This window comes from Leuciscus leuciscus (genome assembly GCF_965113295.1).
Source record: "Leuciscus leuciscus genome assembly, chromosome: 6".
Classification (NCBI taxonomy): Eukaryota; Metazoa; Chordata; class Actinopteri; order Cypriniformes; family Leuciscidae; genus Leuciscus; species Leuciscus leuciscus.
In genome coordinates this window covers 10467245-10483863 of record NC_138730.1, presented here as the reverse complement: position 1 = coordinate 10483863, position 16619 = coordinate 10467245, and the positions used below count along the sequence as shown (strand labels likewise).

Genomic DNA, 16619 nt, shown 5'->3' with positions numbered 1-16619 from the left:
CGGAGATATGGCGATCGTCAACTTCATCTTTACAGCTGTTGTTGCTGTTAATAAACTAAAAATAATAGGCCTATAATTTTACTAAACAATGAATTAAATGAAATTGTAATTGTATTAAAAAAGCAACAAAAAATTCCTGTTTAAGTTTTCTTTTCTTTTTTTTACCTATGATAATTACGCATTAAATTCAGGCTACTGAGTCACTGTCCTCAGTGCCCAGAAAAGCGCTGAAACGGAGATGAAGGGGAACCCGTTTTTTTTTTTTTTTTGGCCTTATTTTAACTGGCCCATCCAGTTTTCTGGAGGCCCACCAATCAAAATCCTGGCGCCGCTAGTGCTTCATAGTATTGTAATTCTTTACCTTATTAAAGCCGTTAAGTGGACTTTTTTTTTTTTTTTTGCCAGATTTTCAAATACTTTTTTGCATCAAATCATTCTTTGTAATGTTGTGACTGACCTCATAGCACGTTGGTTTATGTCTTATAACTATTTAAGACTTTTTAAAATAAAATTTCCGGAACCAAGGCTGCTGTAAAATGGGAACACTGAAATAAATAAATAAATGAATAAAGTCTAATATTTAACAATAAACACTGACTTTCGATTTCACGCTGTCTTTAAGTTTAAATGTAAATATTTTGGGGGGGAATATGCTTTTAAATATATATATATATATATATATATATATATATATATATATATATATATATATTTGATAGTTGTCTCGTTTTTGTTTAAACGAGGATTGTCCCACAGATTTCGTGATTTTAAGAACTTTAAATGGACTTTTATGTTGACACGCGGTGACGTCATTACGTCGTTTCCGGGACTACGCCGCCTCGCCTGTTGGAAAGACAGATGGAAAGGTTGTTGTTTTGAGCCAGTCAGGATTTAAGGTCTGTAGTACAACTTTCAGCAAGAATCAACATTTATTTTAGCACATGTATTCTAAAAACATGGTATTAATTATGTCTCATCCCCAAAGCTAAATTAATGTAAACAACGTAATATGGCAATGCTTGCTTTGTTTGCTAATAGTTGGTCTCTCGTAAATGGCGCCAAAATGTGTTTTTATTGTGTTACGTTACATTTTCTGTGCAAAACGCAGCCACACATGAGGGACATTGTGATTTAATTTCCTTTCTGCTGTTAATTCTCATCAAACTCCTCCGTGAACTCCAGGTGAAACAACTGAGATCTACGTGGCAAAGATAAACATGGAGTTTATTAAAGAGGAGAATCAGGATATCGGTGATTCAGAACCATGCATAGTGAAAGAAGAGGAAACTGAGGAACTATTAGGTTGGTGTCCATTGATTTGCCAGTAACTATTTTGTCAGGAACAGTACATTACATGTGTGCATCTGAGAGAGATTGTTATCTAAAGCGACTTGTTTTTCATTCAAGCAACAGGAAAAACAAAGCTTTAATCTTTTCACCGCATTTGGCGACTTGATAAGTGGTTCTCAAACTGTGCAAAAAAATGTTTTTGTTATCCTGAAAGTTGGGAAAAAAAGTTACGTTAACACCTTACGTAACGCCGAGTGCATTCAGGTGCTGCGCATTTAAGTTAATATAAAACATTTCTTTTATAATATCTCATTACAATTTGCTTAGCTGATAACTGTATGCACCTATAGACTTGTTTTTACAGATTATGGTATTTGAATTCAATGTGGTGCAATGTATAAAGGCAGTAATATTAAAATAATGATTTTTTTTTTTTCTGGGTCAAAAATGTTCTTCGGTGGTGTTTGACGAGCACGGCCATCCATGCGCACAATAAATCCCCCCCCACGTTACCCATTTATTCAATATATATATCTCACTGTCAGAACAGATCATAAAACAAAGGAAACTATTTTATACTTAAAAAAATCTTTAAATTTACATCTAAAAAGTTATTGAGTGACTGATTTGAGAAGTTAGTTATAAAATGAACAGGTCGAGTGGCAGGTCTATTATTTTGCACTTACACTCAAAATCTTAATGCACTGATTTTACATACTATCAGATTGTTTTTTCTGTTTGCTAGGTTATCACTAACTGTGAACACTAGGAGAGTGCGCGAGTGCTGAGAGGTTTAAACACTGGCAAGACTTTAAAGTCTATAATTATAACAGTTGTGTAAAACATTTTTCCAAAATTATTTGATGAATAGAACGATCAAAAGAACAGCATTTATTTAAAATAAAATATTTTCTAACATTATAAATGTCTTTACTGTAACTTTTGATCAGTTTAACTCATCCTTGAGGAATAAAAGTATTGATTTATTTTATTTCTTTCCCCCAGATATAAAATAAAAATTCTTACTGACCCCAAACTTTTGAATGGTATTGTTTAATGTTACAAAAGCTTTAGATTTCAGATAAATGCTGTTCCTTTGAACTTTCTATTCATCATAGCATCATGAAATAAAAATGTAAATAACTGTTTTCAACATTGATAATAATCATAAATGTTTCTTGAGCATCAAATCATCATATTAGAATGATTTCTGAAGGATCATGTGACACTGAAGACTGGAGTAATGATGCTGGAAATTCAGCTTTGATCACAGGAATAAATTACACTTTACTGTATATTCACATAGAAAACAGCTGTTTTAAATTGGAATAATATTTCACAATATTACTGTTTTTGTTTGTATTTTTTACCAAATAAATGCAGCCTTGGTGAGCGGAAGATACTTCTTTTAAAAACATTAAAAATCTTACTGACCCCAAACTTTTGAACGGTAGTGTAACTAGGGGTGTAACTAGGGGTGTACCCCAGCCCAGCCCTGGCTCAACGGACCTCATGTCTTATGTGTGTACACAAAGAATACAGCGTTGTAGCCTAACCACCATATAATAGCAAGCTCCGTGTTTTGTTACTTTCGATAATAAGCACGGTGTAATCTTTCAAATTCTGTCTATTTGATCACGAAATTCAAACAATAAATGCCGTTTTGGCGCTCTTTGTTGTGGCGTGTCAGATCACTGTAATAGGATGCTCATTTAAAGCGGGAGCGCGAGTAAACGCGATTCTCTTCCTCAGTTACAGAATAAACATGAATGGACACCTGAAGGTATGTTGAAAGATACGGTATAGCCTACTTACTGAAAGTCATCACAACTCGTGTAAATCGCTCAATCAGTGTTTCAGCAGCGGAAAGACGTCAGTAAAACAGCTTAGTTTGTCACATAGCATTATATTTACCTCAGGCAGTGCCGGCCCGAGCCTTTTGGGGGCCCTAAGCAGAATTTGATTTGGGGGCCCCCTCCCACCACGCAGAGTCACCTGTGCTTGACGATTATTGACACAATGTCACGCTATAATGTTACATTATAAATTAATACAATGAGGTTATGTATTAATGCAAAATAAATACTTAATAAAAAACAGATACTTGAATTTTTTTTTACCTTTTTCTTTACTCTTTTACTAACTCTTTGAAACTTCTGAAAACAAACTGTCACAAAAAATATTAAATAAATTATTTGCAAAATATCCTCCAACGTTTTGCAACACTTTGCAGTTTGAATGATGTCTTGTATGAACATGACGGAGTATGTTTTTATGTTTCCACTGTTCGATCGCGCCCGTGCCTCACACACACACACAACATATTCCAGCATTGCAACCTTGACATCGCAGCCTGTTCGTTGTAGCCGTAATAAAATATTATAATAAAATAGTCAACCTAACATATAAAAATTGCACTGCTCTGTTTAAATAGTCAGTAGTCACATGCTCCACTGTGATGTTTCCTAGCACATTTTTGCTCGTGTGAAGAGGATGATTTTTTCCGTCGATATTGGAACGTGAGTGAAGTACAAAGCCTATGATAAAGAATAGTTTACCATCCAAATCCATCGCGAATGTTGAAACATTTCGATTCTCATGAGAGATACGTGAGCCCAACGCCGCTTACTTTCACTTTCGCTTTAAATTATTTCGTTTTGGCTTGTTTATAGTTATTTTTTTATTCTTGTTCTGTTCTGAATATCATTACATTTAAAGGATAAATCATTGATCAAATCTAATTTTTTTGTGACATGGCTTAACATTACATTACCGTGACAAATTGTCTATGCACGCGAGGTTATGCGCATGACTCAAACACTGGCAGACACAGCAGCAGTTGTAGGCAGGTATATTGATCATGAAATCAGAATTTTCTTGTCTTGAATTATTAATCCTTTCATTCATTTATGTCACTTGTTTAAGTTAATTAATATGTAAAAAATAAAAAATCGATTGGGGGCCCCCTGGTGGCGAGGGATTTGAGGGGGGAGTTTAGACTTTTTTTTTTTTATTACATGTATCTCGCCTAAATGTATGCTCACTCATTGCATTTTTACTTTTTTTCTTAAGAATTTACACAACACAAGGAAGCTTGATTTCAATCTTTGAATTAAATTGAAAAAAGTAGCACAAATAAATACAATAAAATAAAGATACCAATAAATAGAAATAAAGAGAAAAGTTTTTGCTTAGGTCTAACACTAGTATTCAGAAATACTACAGGGACTGAATAAAGTAATCAAATGTAAAATAACACTGGGTAGTATTTTAGTCCTGACTAAATTAAATACATAGGCTATTAATCCTGATTCCTTAACATGAAAGCTATGGTTTGTTGTTTTGACAACCAAATTAATGACAGACACTTATGGCTGCTGTCACTTTAAGAGCTAGTGCACGGATCCTGTTTTCATTATACGGTCACGTGCGATTTATGCTTATTTAAGACATAACCGACTGTGTTTAGAGGATACTCGCCAAGACCGAAATTTACATTTTCGCATGTTTTTGACTGTTAACGCAATAAAATCCACGAAAAATAACTTTTCTTACCCGCAAGCTGTTTGTGAGGCGGCTTTACTCTATGTATGTGTGCAGAGAGAAAAAAAAAACATCTCTCAGACAGCGCGCAAGTAACGTTACTGAATAGTTTCAAAACGCGTGAATGTTTAAACTGGTAAAACTTTAAAAGACGTGCAAATGGTAAACTTTAGTTACTCATGATGCAATGCTGGCCCGATTGTGCAAGTGACAATTCCATCTATCCCGACTCCCGAAACGCGAGTGTATTATCGCCGCCTGCAGCTCTTAACGAGCTGATAGAAGAGGCAGCACCGCTGAATCACTCGCGCTGTTTGTGAAATTGCGTCTCGCAGACAGTTTTAACATGACTGATTTGATTTTATAATCTGCGTGGATTAATTTACCAATACAACCTACATGCTAAAGTGAATCAATGTTTGCGGGAATTTCCCACATTATAAGTGGGAGACATGCGGGAATGATTAAAATTATGCGCAATACCCGCAATCCCGCGCCGATATTCGAGCCCTGAAAAATATTTAAAACAATCTTATAACATTATTTAATGCAGTTGTAAATTTTCAGTGTAAATGATTTAATTTGATCAGCCCTACCTAGGGTAACAACAGCCCTATATTATCTTATTAGGCTATTCTAATTTAATTTATTGATCAAATTTAATAATTTAAAACGAAAGATGAAGCATACATTTAATAAGATTGGGGGGGAAATGCTCTTTAAAGGTGCAGATATGACAATATGCAGATTTAAATATATCAGAGCTGATTGAACACAGATGAGTATTTCTTCAAAATAAATTATATTTACAGCACACATACACGCACAAAAAATCCGGACAAGCAACTTTTTTACTCGGACAAGTGAATGACAGATTTACTTGTCCAAAGGACAACATGAAAAGGCTTAATGTCGAGCCCTGCATAGGTATGTGTAATTAACCATTCAAGCACAATAAGGTGCCAAAAAACAATGCTCTATGAGCAGCGGCTTCATGTCGCGGATCTCTCAGACAGCGCTGAGAAACAGCAGCACTCGCATTTACTGCAATAATTCCTCTTTTGCTCCTTACTGCTTTTCAAGTGTTTAAAATCACCTGTTTTTAAACTGCAATGTTAAAAAAAACGCATGCAAACATGCCTGTGATTGGTTACACAGCTCAACGCTGCAAAAACATGTAAATAGAAACCTTTGATGCTCTTCACAGAGCGCTTATGCAAACAATCATGGTTTAAAAGCGCAGGTCTGTGAGAGAGTGCTGTGAGGCATGCTAGAGAACGACACTGCAATACGAGTCCAATAATTAGCACATCTAACTAATTTAATCTTCATATATTTTTTTTTACTTTTTACTGAATTGCAGTTAATTTGATTTTTAACACGTTACATGTTTTTGGGTGAACTAACCCCTAGGTGTGAGCAACATGTAGAGACAAAACAGTTGGTTCAAAGTTTTTACTTGCCGTGCCAAAATTTTCAGTGGCCCTGATACAAAAAAAATTATTGTTTTCTTTTTGACCCATGTAACTTTGTATTCCAATTTCGATACCACAGCAAAAACTACTGGACTAACTAATATGAAGATCAATTATTATAAAGACAAGTAAACAGTCAAAAATAAAATAAGAACAAATAATCAAATTACAAGCAATAGATATAAATGGAATAAATACAATAGAACAAAGATACTTATGAAATAAACCGTTTTTAAAGTTGGTTTAACAGTAGTATTAAGGTAGAGAAATTTGAATAATCAAATCTGAAATAACACTGCATAGTCTTTACTGTATAGATTCAATCTAGAACAATCCTTATAGAATGGATCCGTTCCAGAAGTAAAAAGTCAGTTCAAGGAATTTGATTTTTTTTTTATAACTTGTAAATCTTTAAAGACAGACCTGTTCTGAGCTCAGAGGTTATTAATCAATGGTATATGCTTTTGCTGAAGCCATCACCCAGCATTATTATTTTACTTTATTTTTGAAAGTCACATTTAAAGTCCCTGTGAACCGGAAGTTGCAAACGACTTTTCTCCAGTGTTGTGACGTATTTCCCAGTGAAACGGAATATTGAACAGAGAGCAGGGTTTTACTCTATCGCTCCTCCTCTCCATCTCTGCTCATAGCAGACTAACGGTTTGAGGGGAGTGGTTAAGCATCTTTCAACCCAAGCCGTCAAGCCTACGTCATCAGAGAGGGAACGCCATTCCAGACCGGAAGTAACTTTTCAGACTTTGATTAAAGATTACCACGTCAAACAATTTTTCTGTGTCTTAACTTGCACGGATTAATTGTTCACCACAAGACTAGTAATATGCGCTAACAAAGTAAATAGGTTCAATTTTGATTTCATGTCGACTTTAACAGCTGAATTTGAGGTGAAAAACTACATTTCCCATGATGCTGTAATGAAAATTCCACCAATCAAGTTAGAGTGAACGCCCACTCCCATGAAGCAACGCGAATGATGTAATCAATGCGGTCTCGCTATGCTGTCAAAATAGTAAAATTAGTTATAGAATGGTAGTTTATAAACATGACTAATAAATACACGACTGCCTTATTCTGTGTAAGAAGCCACATCTCACAGAAGGATGCTCAACTGTCGTTATGAAGTGAGTTTGGAGTAAAAGCATGTTATTAAATGTTGTCTTTTGATGGACAAGAGGTTTCATAAGTGCTTCTCATGTTCGGAAAGATGTTTGACGCTTGTTACCTTTTTTAATGCACATTATAAGTGACACAAACTCACAGTGCTTTCAGACGGAGCAGCGTTTACAGAGCCGTACATCAATGACAAGCTGCACATAAAAAATAATCGCGATGAGCCAACTCAATTTAAGTACGATTTCATGTAAATTGCGATTAATCGTGCAGCCCTAATCAACAATGAATTTGATTATTGATTCACATCTGTGCGCTGTGTGCTCGGAAACCATCAGCCAGTCACGTCGCTTTACGGTAGTGAGTAACACGTTTCTATGGATAAAACGCATATGGAAAATAGCGAAGGACACCGAGTGAGCTACTGCAGGAAAGATGCTTGATCCAAGTCCTCTGAAACATGAGAATGCTTTAGGCTATGTTTATAAGCGTTTAAAACAAAAACATAAGCGTTTACCGCATCTTGCCCTATCGTGCTTTGACCTATTTATTTGACAGTTTACTGCCTCTGAAACGTGTTTTCCTCTGTGCAATAATTCTGACTAATACACATTTTGCTGAAATATTTTTTGTTAGAAATAAAAAAGTTTAAATTCTACATGTAACACAAGTAATCATATTTATGAGAGCAGTTACAGTAAAGGCACCATTGGCACTAAAGGCACATTTGATTATGTTTGTACCTGAATACAGTTAGATTTACCTGAATTTCTTTATTCTATTGTATTTATCTATGCTTGTAATTTGTTTTTCTGTTCAGATGCACTAGCCTACAAAATAACCCCAATCATTTTAGAATTATTAATTCTTTACAAATATGGCTATTCAAATCATCTAGTGAAATTTTCATATCGCAGGAAAAAAATACTGCAATGTCAATTTCTTCCAATATCGTGCAACCCTAATGTACAGCATAGCCTACATGGATTCATCCACTGTATTGTTTTTCATAGGCTTTATACTACACATTGTTTGGAGGACAGCATTGGGCAGGATGTGGGATAACATTGTTTAAAATAATGGATTAGAATAAAATGAATTGAAATTGTATTTAATGTATAATAATTTTTAGATTTATCCAATTAATCAAATATAATTGACAGATTAATTGATTATCAAAATAATCGTTAGTTGCTGCCCTAAATGAATAGTTTCATATTTCTCCATCCTTTTTTTTTTTTTTTTGGATGATCATTCATTGCTTCATGGGATTGTAGTTCTTTCCCTCACTAAAGCCTTTAAGTCTTGTACCTTTTCTTTGTGTCCGCTTTTCAAAGACTTTTTTTGTTTTGAATAAAAGTTTGTAATGTTGTGATTCACCTTGTAGCCGGTTGGCTTAGTTCATGGCTTATAACGCTTTAACAAATACCTTTTGTTAAACTCTGGAAAAAAATTAATAGAAGAAAATACTTTTGGAACCAAGTCAGTTGAAAAAGTGGGTTGATACTAACTCTATTAAAGTTACTAAATTTACTCAGCATTAGTGATTTTCTCTTTTATTGTTAACATTAAGGACATAGACAACAGTAGATATATAAGGTTGCTATCACTTTAAGACCTAATGCATGGATCCAGTATACTTATACACGTTTTCTTTCTCAACTATTTAACATTCACTTAAGGCATAACCAATTGATACTCGCCAAGATTGGCATTCTGATAATGTCTGTATAACCAATGAAGTGCAAGTAGACGTGAAAGAGAACTCAATTCAGTATTTGCTCTGTCTGAGAGGTGGCTTTCTGTGTGCACCCTATTTTAAACCACTTGAATGGTTTAAAATGGCTTGAATGTTTAAATTGGCAGGACTTAAAAACAGGTGCAAGTGATAAACTTTGGCATGACTTGCCAAAAATGGGCCAGTGAGAATTCCGCCAACTCTCCCGAGCATTGTTCATGCTGGCCCTGGACCATCGGCCAGTCCTTTTTGTCGAAACCCTGTGTTTTCGTTTTAAAGCCTTATCGGTTTAAACATTCAAGTAATTTTAAACTGTTCAAGCGCAATAAGCTGTGATCAACACATAAACTGATGATTAACTGTCTTTAATAGTGTACACACCACAGTCTAGCACCCAAATCCTGGGACCCAACACTCTGCACACTTCTCATTTCATGGAGCTCTAATGAGCTGAATTAGGTGTGTTAAATGATGATCTGAATGCGAAAGTTTGTTGTGCATAAGCCCCCGTTGTTGGTCCCCAGGACCAGGATTGAAAAACACTATCAAATCTGCTAGCACAATGTCTGAATGAACTATTAGCACACTATAGATCACATAAAAAGAAACACAAGTTACTTCATATCTTTTGTTATCGGGCTTCTATCTTTTGTATTTCTTGTTTCACCTTTCTTGAACCAATTTTTAACAACTGAATGTTAATTGTAGGCCTGACGGAAGTAAAAGAAGAAAATCAAGATCTGAATGAATTTGACGACAACTTCGATTTTCAGACACCTGATCATTTCATAACCGAAGAAAAGAGTTTCAGTAACTCGCAGTCTGAAAAACTCTCACAAAAAGGACACCTTAGGGATCAAATTACAAATCATACCAGAAAGAAGCCTTTAACATGCCATCAGTGTGGAAAGAGTTTCAAACATAAAGGCCATCTTAATGTTCACATGAGGATTCACTCTGAAGAGAGAGCTTTTACTTGCCTTCAGTGTGGAAAGAGATACACAAATAAAGAGAACCTTAAGCGTCACATGAAAATCCACACTGCAGGCCTTTTTTCATGTTATAAGTGTGGAAAGAGCTTTGCTCGTAAACGAACTCTTCAGCATCATATGAAAAGTCACTCTGGAGAGAATCCTTTCCTGTGCCAAGAATGTGGAAAGAGTTTCAGCAATAAAGGACACTTTAATATTCACGTGAGAGGTCACACTGGAGAGAAGCCGTTCTCATGCCCTCAGTGTGGAAAGACATTTATTCATAGAGGACACCTTAACGAACACCTACGAATTCACACTGGAGAGAAGCCGTTCACGTGCCCTCAGTGTGGGAAGAGTTTCAGTCATAAAGGATGCTTGAACGTTCACCTGAGACTTCACTCTGGAGAGCGGCCGTATACATGCCCTCAGTGTGGGAAGAGTTTTAGCTATAAAGCATACTTTAAAGTTCACCAAAGAATTCACTCTGTAGACAAGCCATATGCCTGCCATCAGTGTGGAAAGAGTTTCATTCATAGAGGACACCTTAATGAACACATGAGAATTCACACTGGAGAGAAGCCATATATATGCCCTCATTGTGGACAGAGTTTCACACATAAAGGAAGTCTGACGTTGCACATTAAAAAAAATCACACTGAAGATTGACTCACCGCATCGTGCCATCAATGTGGAAAGAGTTTCAAACACAAAGGACTACTTAAGAATCACATAAAATCTCACACCAAGCCTTAAGCCTAATGTCAGAGCATTTGGCGGTGCTAATGCTAATAAATGGCTCAAATTACTACTTAATGAAACATCAGCAGTTCATGAACCCCTGAACTACATATAATCTGACTGGGTCTCATAAGTTGTTGTGTTTTTCCTCTACTATTACCTTATGAAGGTTTTGTTTCTTGCTTATTGGGGCCATCAAGTTAAACATTAAGGCGTATATTTTTTTAATAATCTTTAAATGGAACTGCCAAATGATGACCTATGACCTGCAACTAAAGCTATCATTACAGCAATATTTCCTGTAAAGCTGCTTTGAAGTAATGTACATTGTTTTCGATATATACACTCCCCAGCCACTTTATTAGGTAGATCTTGCTAGTACCGGCTTGGACCCCCTTTGCCTTCAGAACTGCCTTTATTCTTTGGCACAGATTCAACAAGGTGCTGGAACCATTCCTCAGAGATTGTGGTCCATATTGTCATGATCACGTCACGCAGTTGCTGCAGATTTGTCTTCTGCACATCCATGATGTGAATCTCCCATTCCAGCACATCTCAAAGCTGCTCTATTGGATTGAGATCTGGTGACTGTGGAGGCCGTTTGAGTTTAGTGAACTCACTGTCATGTTCAAGAAACCAGTCTGAGAGGATTTGAGCTTTGTAACGATGCATTTTCTGCACGTTTTGTATTAGAAGATGCTCTTCTGCAAACCTCGGTTGTAACAAGTGCTTATTTGAGTTACTGTTGCCTTTCTATCAGCTTGAATCAGTCTGTCCATTCTGCTCTGACATCAACAAGGCATTTTTGCCCTCAGAACTGCCGCTTACAGGATATTTTCTCTTTTTTGGATTATTCACTGTAAACACTAAAGATACTTGTGCTTGAAAATCCCAGGAGATCTGCAGTTTCTGAAATACTCAAACCAGCCCGTTTGCCACCAACAACCATGCCACGTTTAAAGTCACTTAAATCACTTTTTTCCATAATCTGATGCTCAGTTTGAACTTCAGCAGAGTGACTTGCTGATTTCTATTTGCCTAAATGCATTGTTGCTGCCATGTGATTGGCTGATTAGATAATTGTGTTAATGCGAACGAGCAGTTGAACAGGTGTACCTAATAAAGTGGTTGGTGAGTGTATAAATAAAGCCTTATATAAAACTGACTTGACAGCTACATCTTTTTCTTATCGGGCAGTCCTTACTGACACGATTTATGTGCACACACCTGAAGCATTCATATAAAGTCACTGGTCACACAGCATTTAAGAGTACTGAATCGAGTTCTTGTTTACTGCTTATTGTGCTTAAATGGTCAAATACACACACAGTTATGTCAAAATTCCCGCCTTAGAAAGTGTTCACGTAAACTGTTTTGTCTAAAGTGAACATAAACGGTTGAGAAAATCGGATCTTTGTCATTATATTGGATCTGTGCATTAAGGAACGGCAGATTAACATAGCTGTTGCTATTGGTGTCTGTAAATCACTCTGTGCTCTTTGACTGAATTACTTTTGTAACTTCAATAAAAATCAGTGTATATTTCATACAGTGAAGACTATGCAGTGTTTCATTTTAAGTATTTCTGATAGACCTATCTGATCATTTTAAAGCACTGTTTATTGAATTAATGTCTTTGTACTATTGTGTTTATTTGTCCTATTACTCGTAATTAGTTTCTTTGTTCTTATTTTATTAGTTTACTTGTCTTAAGTGAGCTCTTCTGTTCTATGATATTGAAATTGTTGAATTTTGAAAATTCAGTGGTATTTGAAATATCGTATCGTAACAACCGTATTCAAAGCAACAAATAACTATTATATTGTTACCTTGAAATAGAATTACTAAACTATTTTGGCATAAGATTTTCTTCACTTTGTCCACCCCTATTTAACCCTTTAATCGCGCTCAAATAGACTTGGTGACTAGGTGGCACTTGAGCACTTGGATTTAGTTGAAGGTGGTACCTGACCTAAAAATTGTAAACCACTGGCTTAAAATCATAATAGCAGTAAAATAACATTTTCTACAAATTATACAGAACATACTTACTGTATACACATATAAAATACATATTAAATTGCATATTAGTACTCTGGCAGATTTTTTCAGAATGACAAAAAAACATTGTTTCTTCAGGTCTTTTACAAATGTATCTTTAAATATGCGTCTCTTTTTTCATTTTTTATTTTTTTATTTCACCTTTCTTAAACTGATTTTTAACCATTAAATGTTAATCCTAGGTCTGATGGAAGTGAAAGAGGAAAGTCAAGAACTGAATGAAGTGGAGGACAATCTGAAATTCCAGACATCTGAAAGTTTCATAACGGAAGAAAAACCTTTTAGTAACCTTCAGTCTGAAAATGTTTCACAAAAAGGACACCTTAGGGATCACACAAAAAATCAGACCAGAAAGAAGCATTTAACATGCCATCAGTGTGGAAAGAGTTTCAAACAAAAAGGACATCTAAATATTCACATGAGAATTCACACTGGAGAGAAGCCTTTCTCATGCCCTCAGTGTGGAAAGAGATTTATTCATAAAGGACACCTTAACGGTCACATACGAATTCACACTGGAGAGAAACCGTTCACGTGCCATCAGTGCGGAAAGAGTTTCACACATAAAGCAAGCCTCTCATGGCACATGAATATTCACACAGAGGAAGAACTTTCCACATGCCAACAGTGTGGGGAGAGGTTCCCAAATGCAAGAATACTTAAGGTTCACACAAGAATTCACACTGAAGAGTGCCCTCTAACATGCCTTCTGTGTGGAAAAAGCTTCACACATCAAGAAGAAATTAAGTGTCACATGAGAATCCACACTAAAAAGAAACCTTACACATGCAATGAGTGTGGTAAGAGTTTCATTCATAGAGGACACCTTAATGATCATTTAAGAATTCACACTGGAGAAAAGCCGTTCACATGCCATCTGTGTGGAAAGAGTTTCAATCATAAAGGATACTTGAATGTTCACATAAAAATTCACTCTGGAGTGAAGCCACATACATGCCATCAGTGTGGAAAGGGTTTCATTCATAAAGGACACCTTAATGATCATTTAAGAATCCACAGTGGAGAGAGACCGTACACGTGTCCCCAGTGTGGAAAGAGTTTTAGTTATAAAGGATACTTGAAAGTTCATCTAAAAATTCACTCTGTAGACAAGCTGCATGCATGCCTTGAGTGTGGAAAGAGTTTCATTCACAAAGGACACCTTAAAGAACACTTGAGAATTCACACTGGAGAGAAGCCTTTCGTATGCCCTCATTGTGGACAGGGTTTCACACATAAAGGAAGCCTGACGTGGCACATAAAAAAAAATCACACTGAAAATGGACTTTCCACATGCCATCAAAGTGGGAAGAATATTAAAAATGAAAAAAACCTTGAGAGTCACACAAGTAACTCTGTAGACAAACCATTTGCATGCCATCAGTGTGGAAAGCACTTCATTCATAGAGGACACCTTAATGAACACATGAGAATTCACACCGGAGAGAAGCCGTATATATGTCCTCATTGTGGACAGAGTTTCAGACATAAAGGAAACCTGACGTGGCATACAAGAACTCACACAGAAGATGGACTTTCCACTTGCCATCAGAGTGAGAAGGAATTCATAAAGACACCTTAAGAGTCACACAAGAATTCACACTGGAGAGAAGCCTAACACATGCCCTCAATGTGAAAAGAGTTTCAACACTAAGGACACCTTAAGGATCACACAAGAACTCGCACCAGAGAGTTATTTTCACATGAAGGTGTATTTTTACAAGAGTTATTGTAAGTTATTGTTACATGAAGGACAAATCATTGGCACATTTCCTTTGATACGGCTGATTATGCCTTTTAAACTACAATTGCAGTGAAAAATATAGGACATAACATCATGTTTAATACCAAATATGAGCCCAAATGACCATCAGTGATGTAACATTACAAGCCTCAGCATCACTGCAGTGTGTAGTTGGGGTTTTGTGAGTGGATAATGCAAATTAAAGTCTTGCAATGCTGAAAAATATGTCTTTGATTTTATTTTGGATGTTGTAACTAACTTTTACAATCAAAAACTATTAAATCTGATCCATATTAAATATTATTTGTGTGATTGTGTTTTAACCGATAAATAAATATTCAAATAAAGACGAAAAGGGGTTTTCAAGCATAAAAAAAAAAAAAACAGTTTAAAATGGCTTTAAATTTAGTCTTTTTCACATACATTAGAATATGTCCTGTTTAACTTTATATTTTTCTGAACAAAAAATAATTACTACCATACATTTTTACTGTGATTTTACAGAAGAAACCAACTAAAATGTCATTCAGTGTAATATATTTTTATGCAAATAAATCTTAGACATTTTTTGTAAAACTATCATTTGATGACTTAAAGATCAAAGTGCAGCCCCCAAATACAAATTATTTGTCATTTTAAATCTTTACACTTTGCCAATTTCCTTTAAACCATTAGGTTTTACCCATTAGTCAGCATGAAGTTTTTGTAAGGAAGTGAAAATCAATTAAAATATAATAAAATTTAGTAGGAGCACATATTATTTTACATATTTTAATAAGTACAGCTCAGAATAAGTATACTGTTTATTTTTTACATAAATATATCTTATACCGAATGACCATGGTTTGTTACGCTGAATGACATTTTGACAAAAATGGAGAAAATGTTGTCATTGTTCCCATTATTGCAATGTTTTGAATATTATTCTGTATCATTAAATTCCTGAGCAAATCACAGAAGCAGATGCTGAAACGAATAATCATTTTATTCTACAATGCATATCATATTCATAAAAATTAACTGAACTGATGGTAATACTGTATAATCAATGTCTCTCATTTCATTGAGAACTTGGAACTTGAAGGACAAACACACACACACACACACACACACACCTTAACAATTTTGAAACAAACTGGTGGTATTATCCTCATTTCATATACCCCTTTTCCACCAAGGCAGAGCTGGTGCTGGTTCGGAGCCAGAGCCTAGTTTCAAATCGGTTCTTTGTTTTTCCACCGCCAAAGCACCAGCTCCGAACCAGTAAAACTGGTTCTTAAGTAGCACCAAATCATTGCAGGGTCTAGAACGGAGCCAAGAAAGAACCGCTTGCGTCAGAGCTGGGGGCGGGGTTACCGTGGCCAACAAGACTGAAGAGAAACTTGTGACCGCCATTTTTAAATAGCAGCTAGTCGAGCTAATAGCAGCTCGATTATAATATCCGTCTATGTAAGTTACGGCGAGCTGCACGAACGCGTTGGATTCGCCGTGTTTGGATGCCGATTTATTTTCACAAACCCATGAGCATCCATAGTAACGCAACGTCTATTATTGTTGATGCCTTGTTCGAGATGCATCGGAGCAGCGTGGACCGATCAGAGCTGCAGGAGTGTTTGGAGATCATACGATCGTTCTGCGAGAAGCCGATGCATCTCGAACAAGTCTGGTGTGTTTGTGTTTGGCGCTGCCGAACCTAGCGTTGCTGGGCAACATGATACGTATAGTGACGTAAGATATAGCTCTGTTGTGGCTCTCTGGCCGGTGGAAACGCAAACCGGTTCGTCAGTCGAACCAACTCCGAACTGGCAATAGCTCTAGCTCTGAACCAGCACCCGGTTCTTGTTGGTGGAAAAGGGGTAATATACAACTTGGAACTTGAAGGACAAACAAACAAACACACACCTTAACAATTGTGAAAAAAATTGTGG

The 16619-nt window shown here is 36.0% G+C and overlaps 1 protein-coding gene across 2 annotated transcripts; it reads left to right on the top strand.

The window, feature by feature from the left end:
• Positions 1–824: 824 nt before the first annotated feature.
• LOC309501773 (uncharacterized protein) lies at positions 825–14914 on the top strand. 2 transcript variants are annotated; one of them, XM_082174026.1, is made up of 3 exons: positions 825–896; positions 1183–1302; positions 13130–14914. In XM_082174026.1, the coding sequence occupies exons 2-3, from the start codon at positions 1218–1220 to the stop codon at positions 14527–14529; spliced, it is 1485 nt and encodes a 494-aa protein (XP_082030152.1). In that variant the 5' UTR covers positions 825–896; positions 1183–1217; the 3' UTR covers positions 14530–14914. The 2 variants fall into 2 exon arrangements, with proteins under 2 accessions (XP_082030152.1, XP_082030153.1); XM_082174027.1 differs by lacking the exon at positions 13130–14914 and adding an exon at positions 9883–10883.
• The last annotated feature ends 1705 nt before the right edge of the window (positions 14915–16619 follow it).

What these genes read in the sequence shown, in the direction of transcription:
- LOC309501773 (XM_082174026.1), top strand. Translation starts at nt 1,218, where the DNA reads ATGGAGTTTATTAAAGAGGAGAATCAGGATATCGGTGATTCAGAACCA. An exon ending in GGAAACTGAGGAACTATTAG is followed by an intron (nt 1,303 to 13,129) that starts GTTGGTGTCCAT and finishes TGTTAATCCTAG; the next exon opens with GTCTGATGGAAGTGAAAGAG.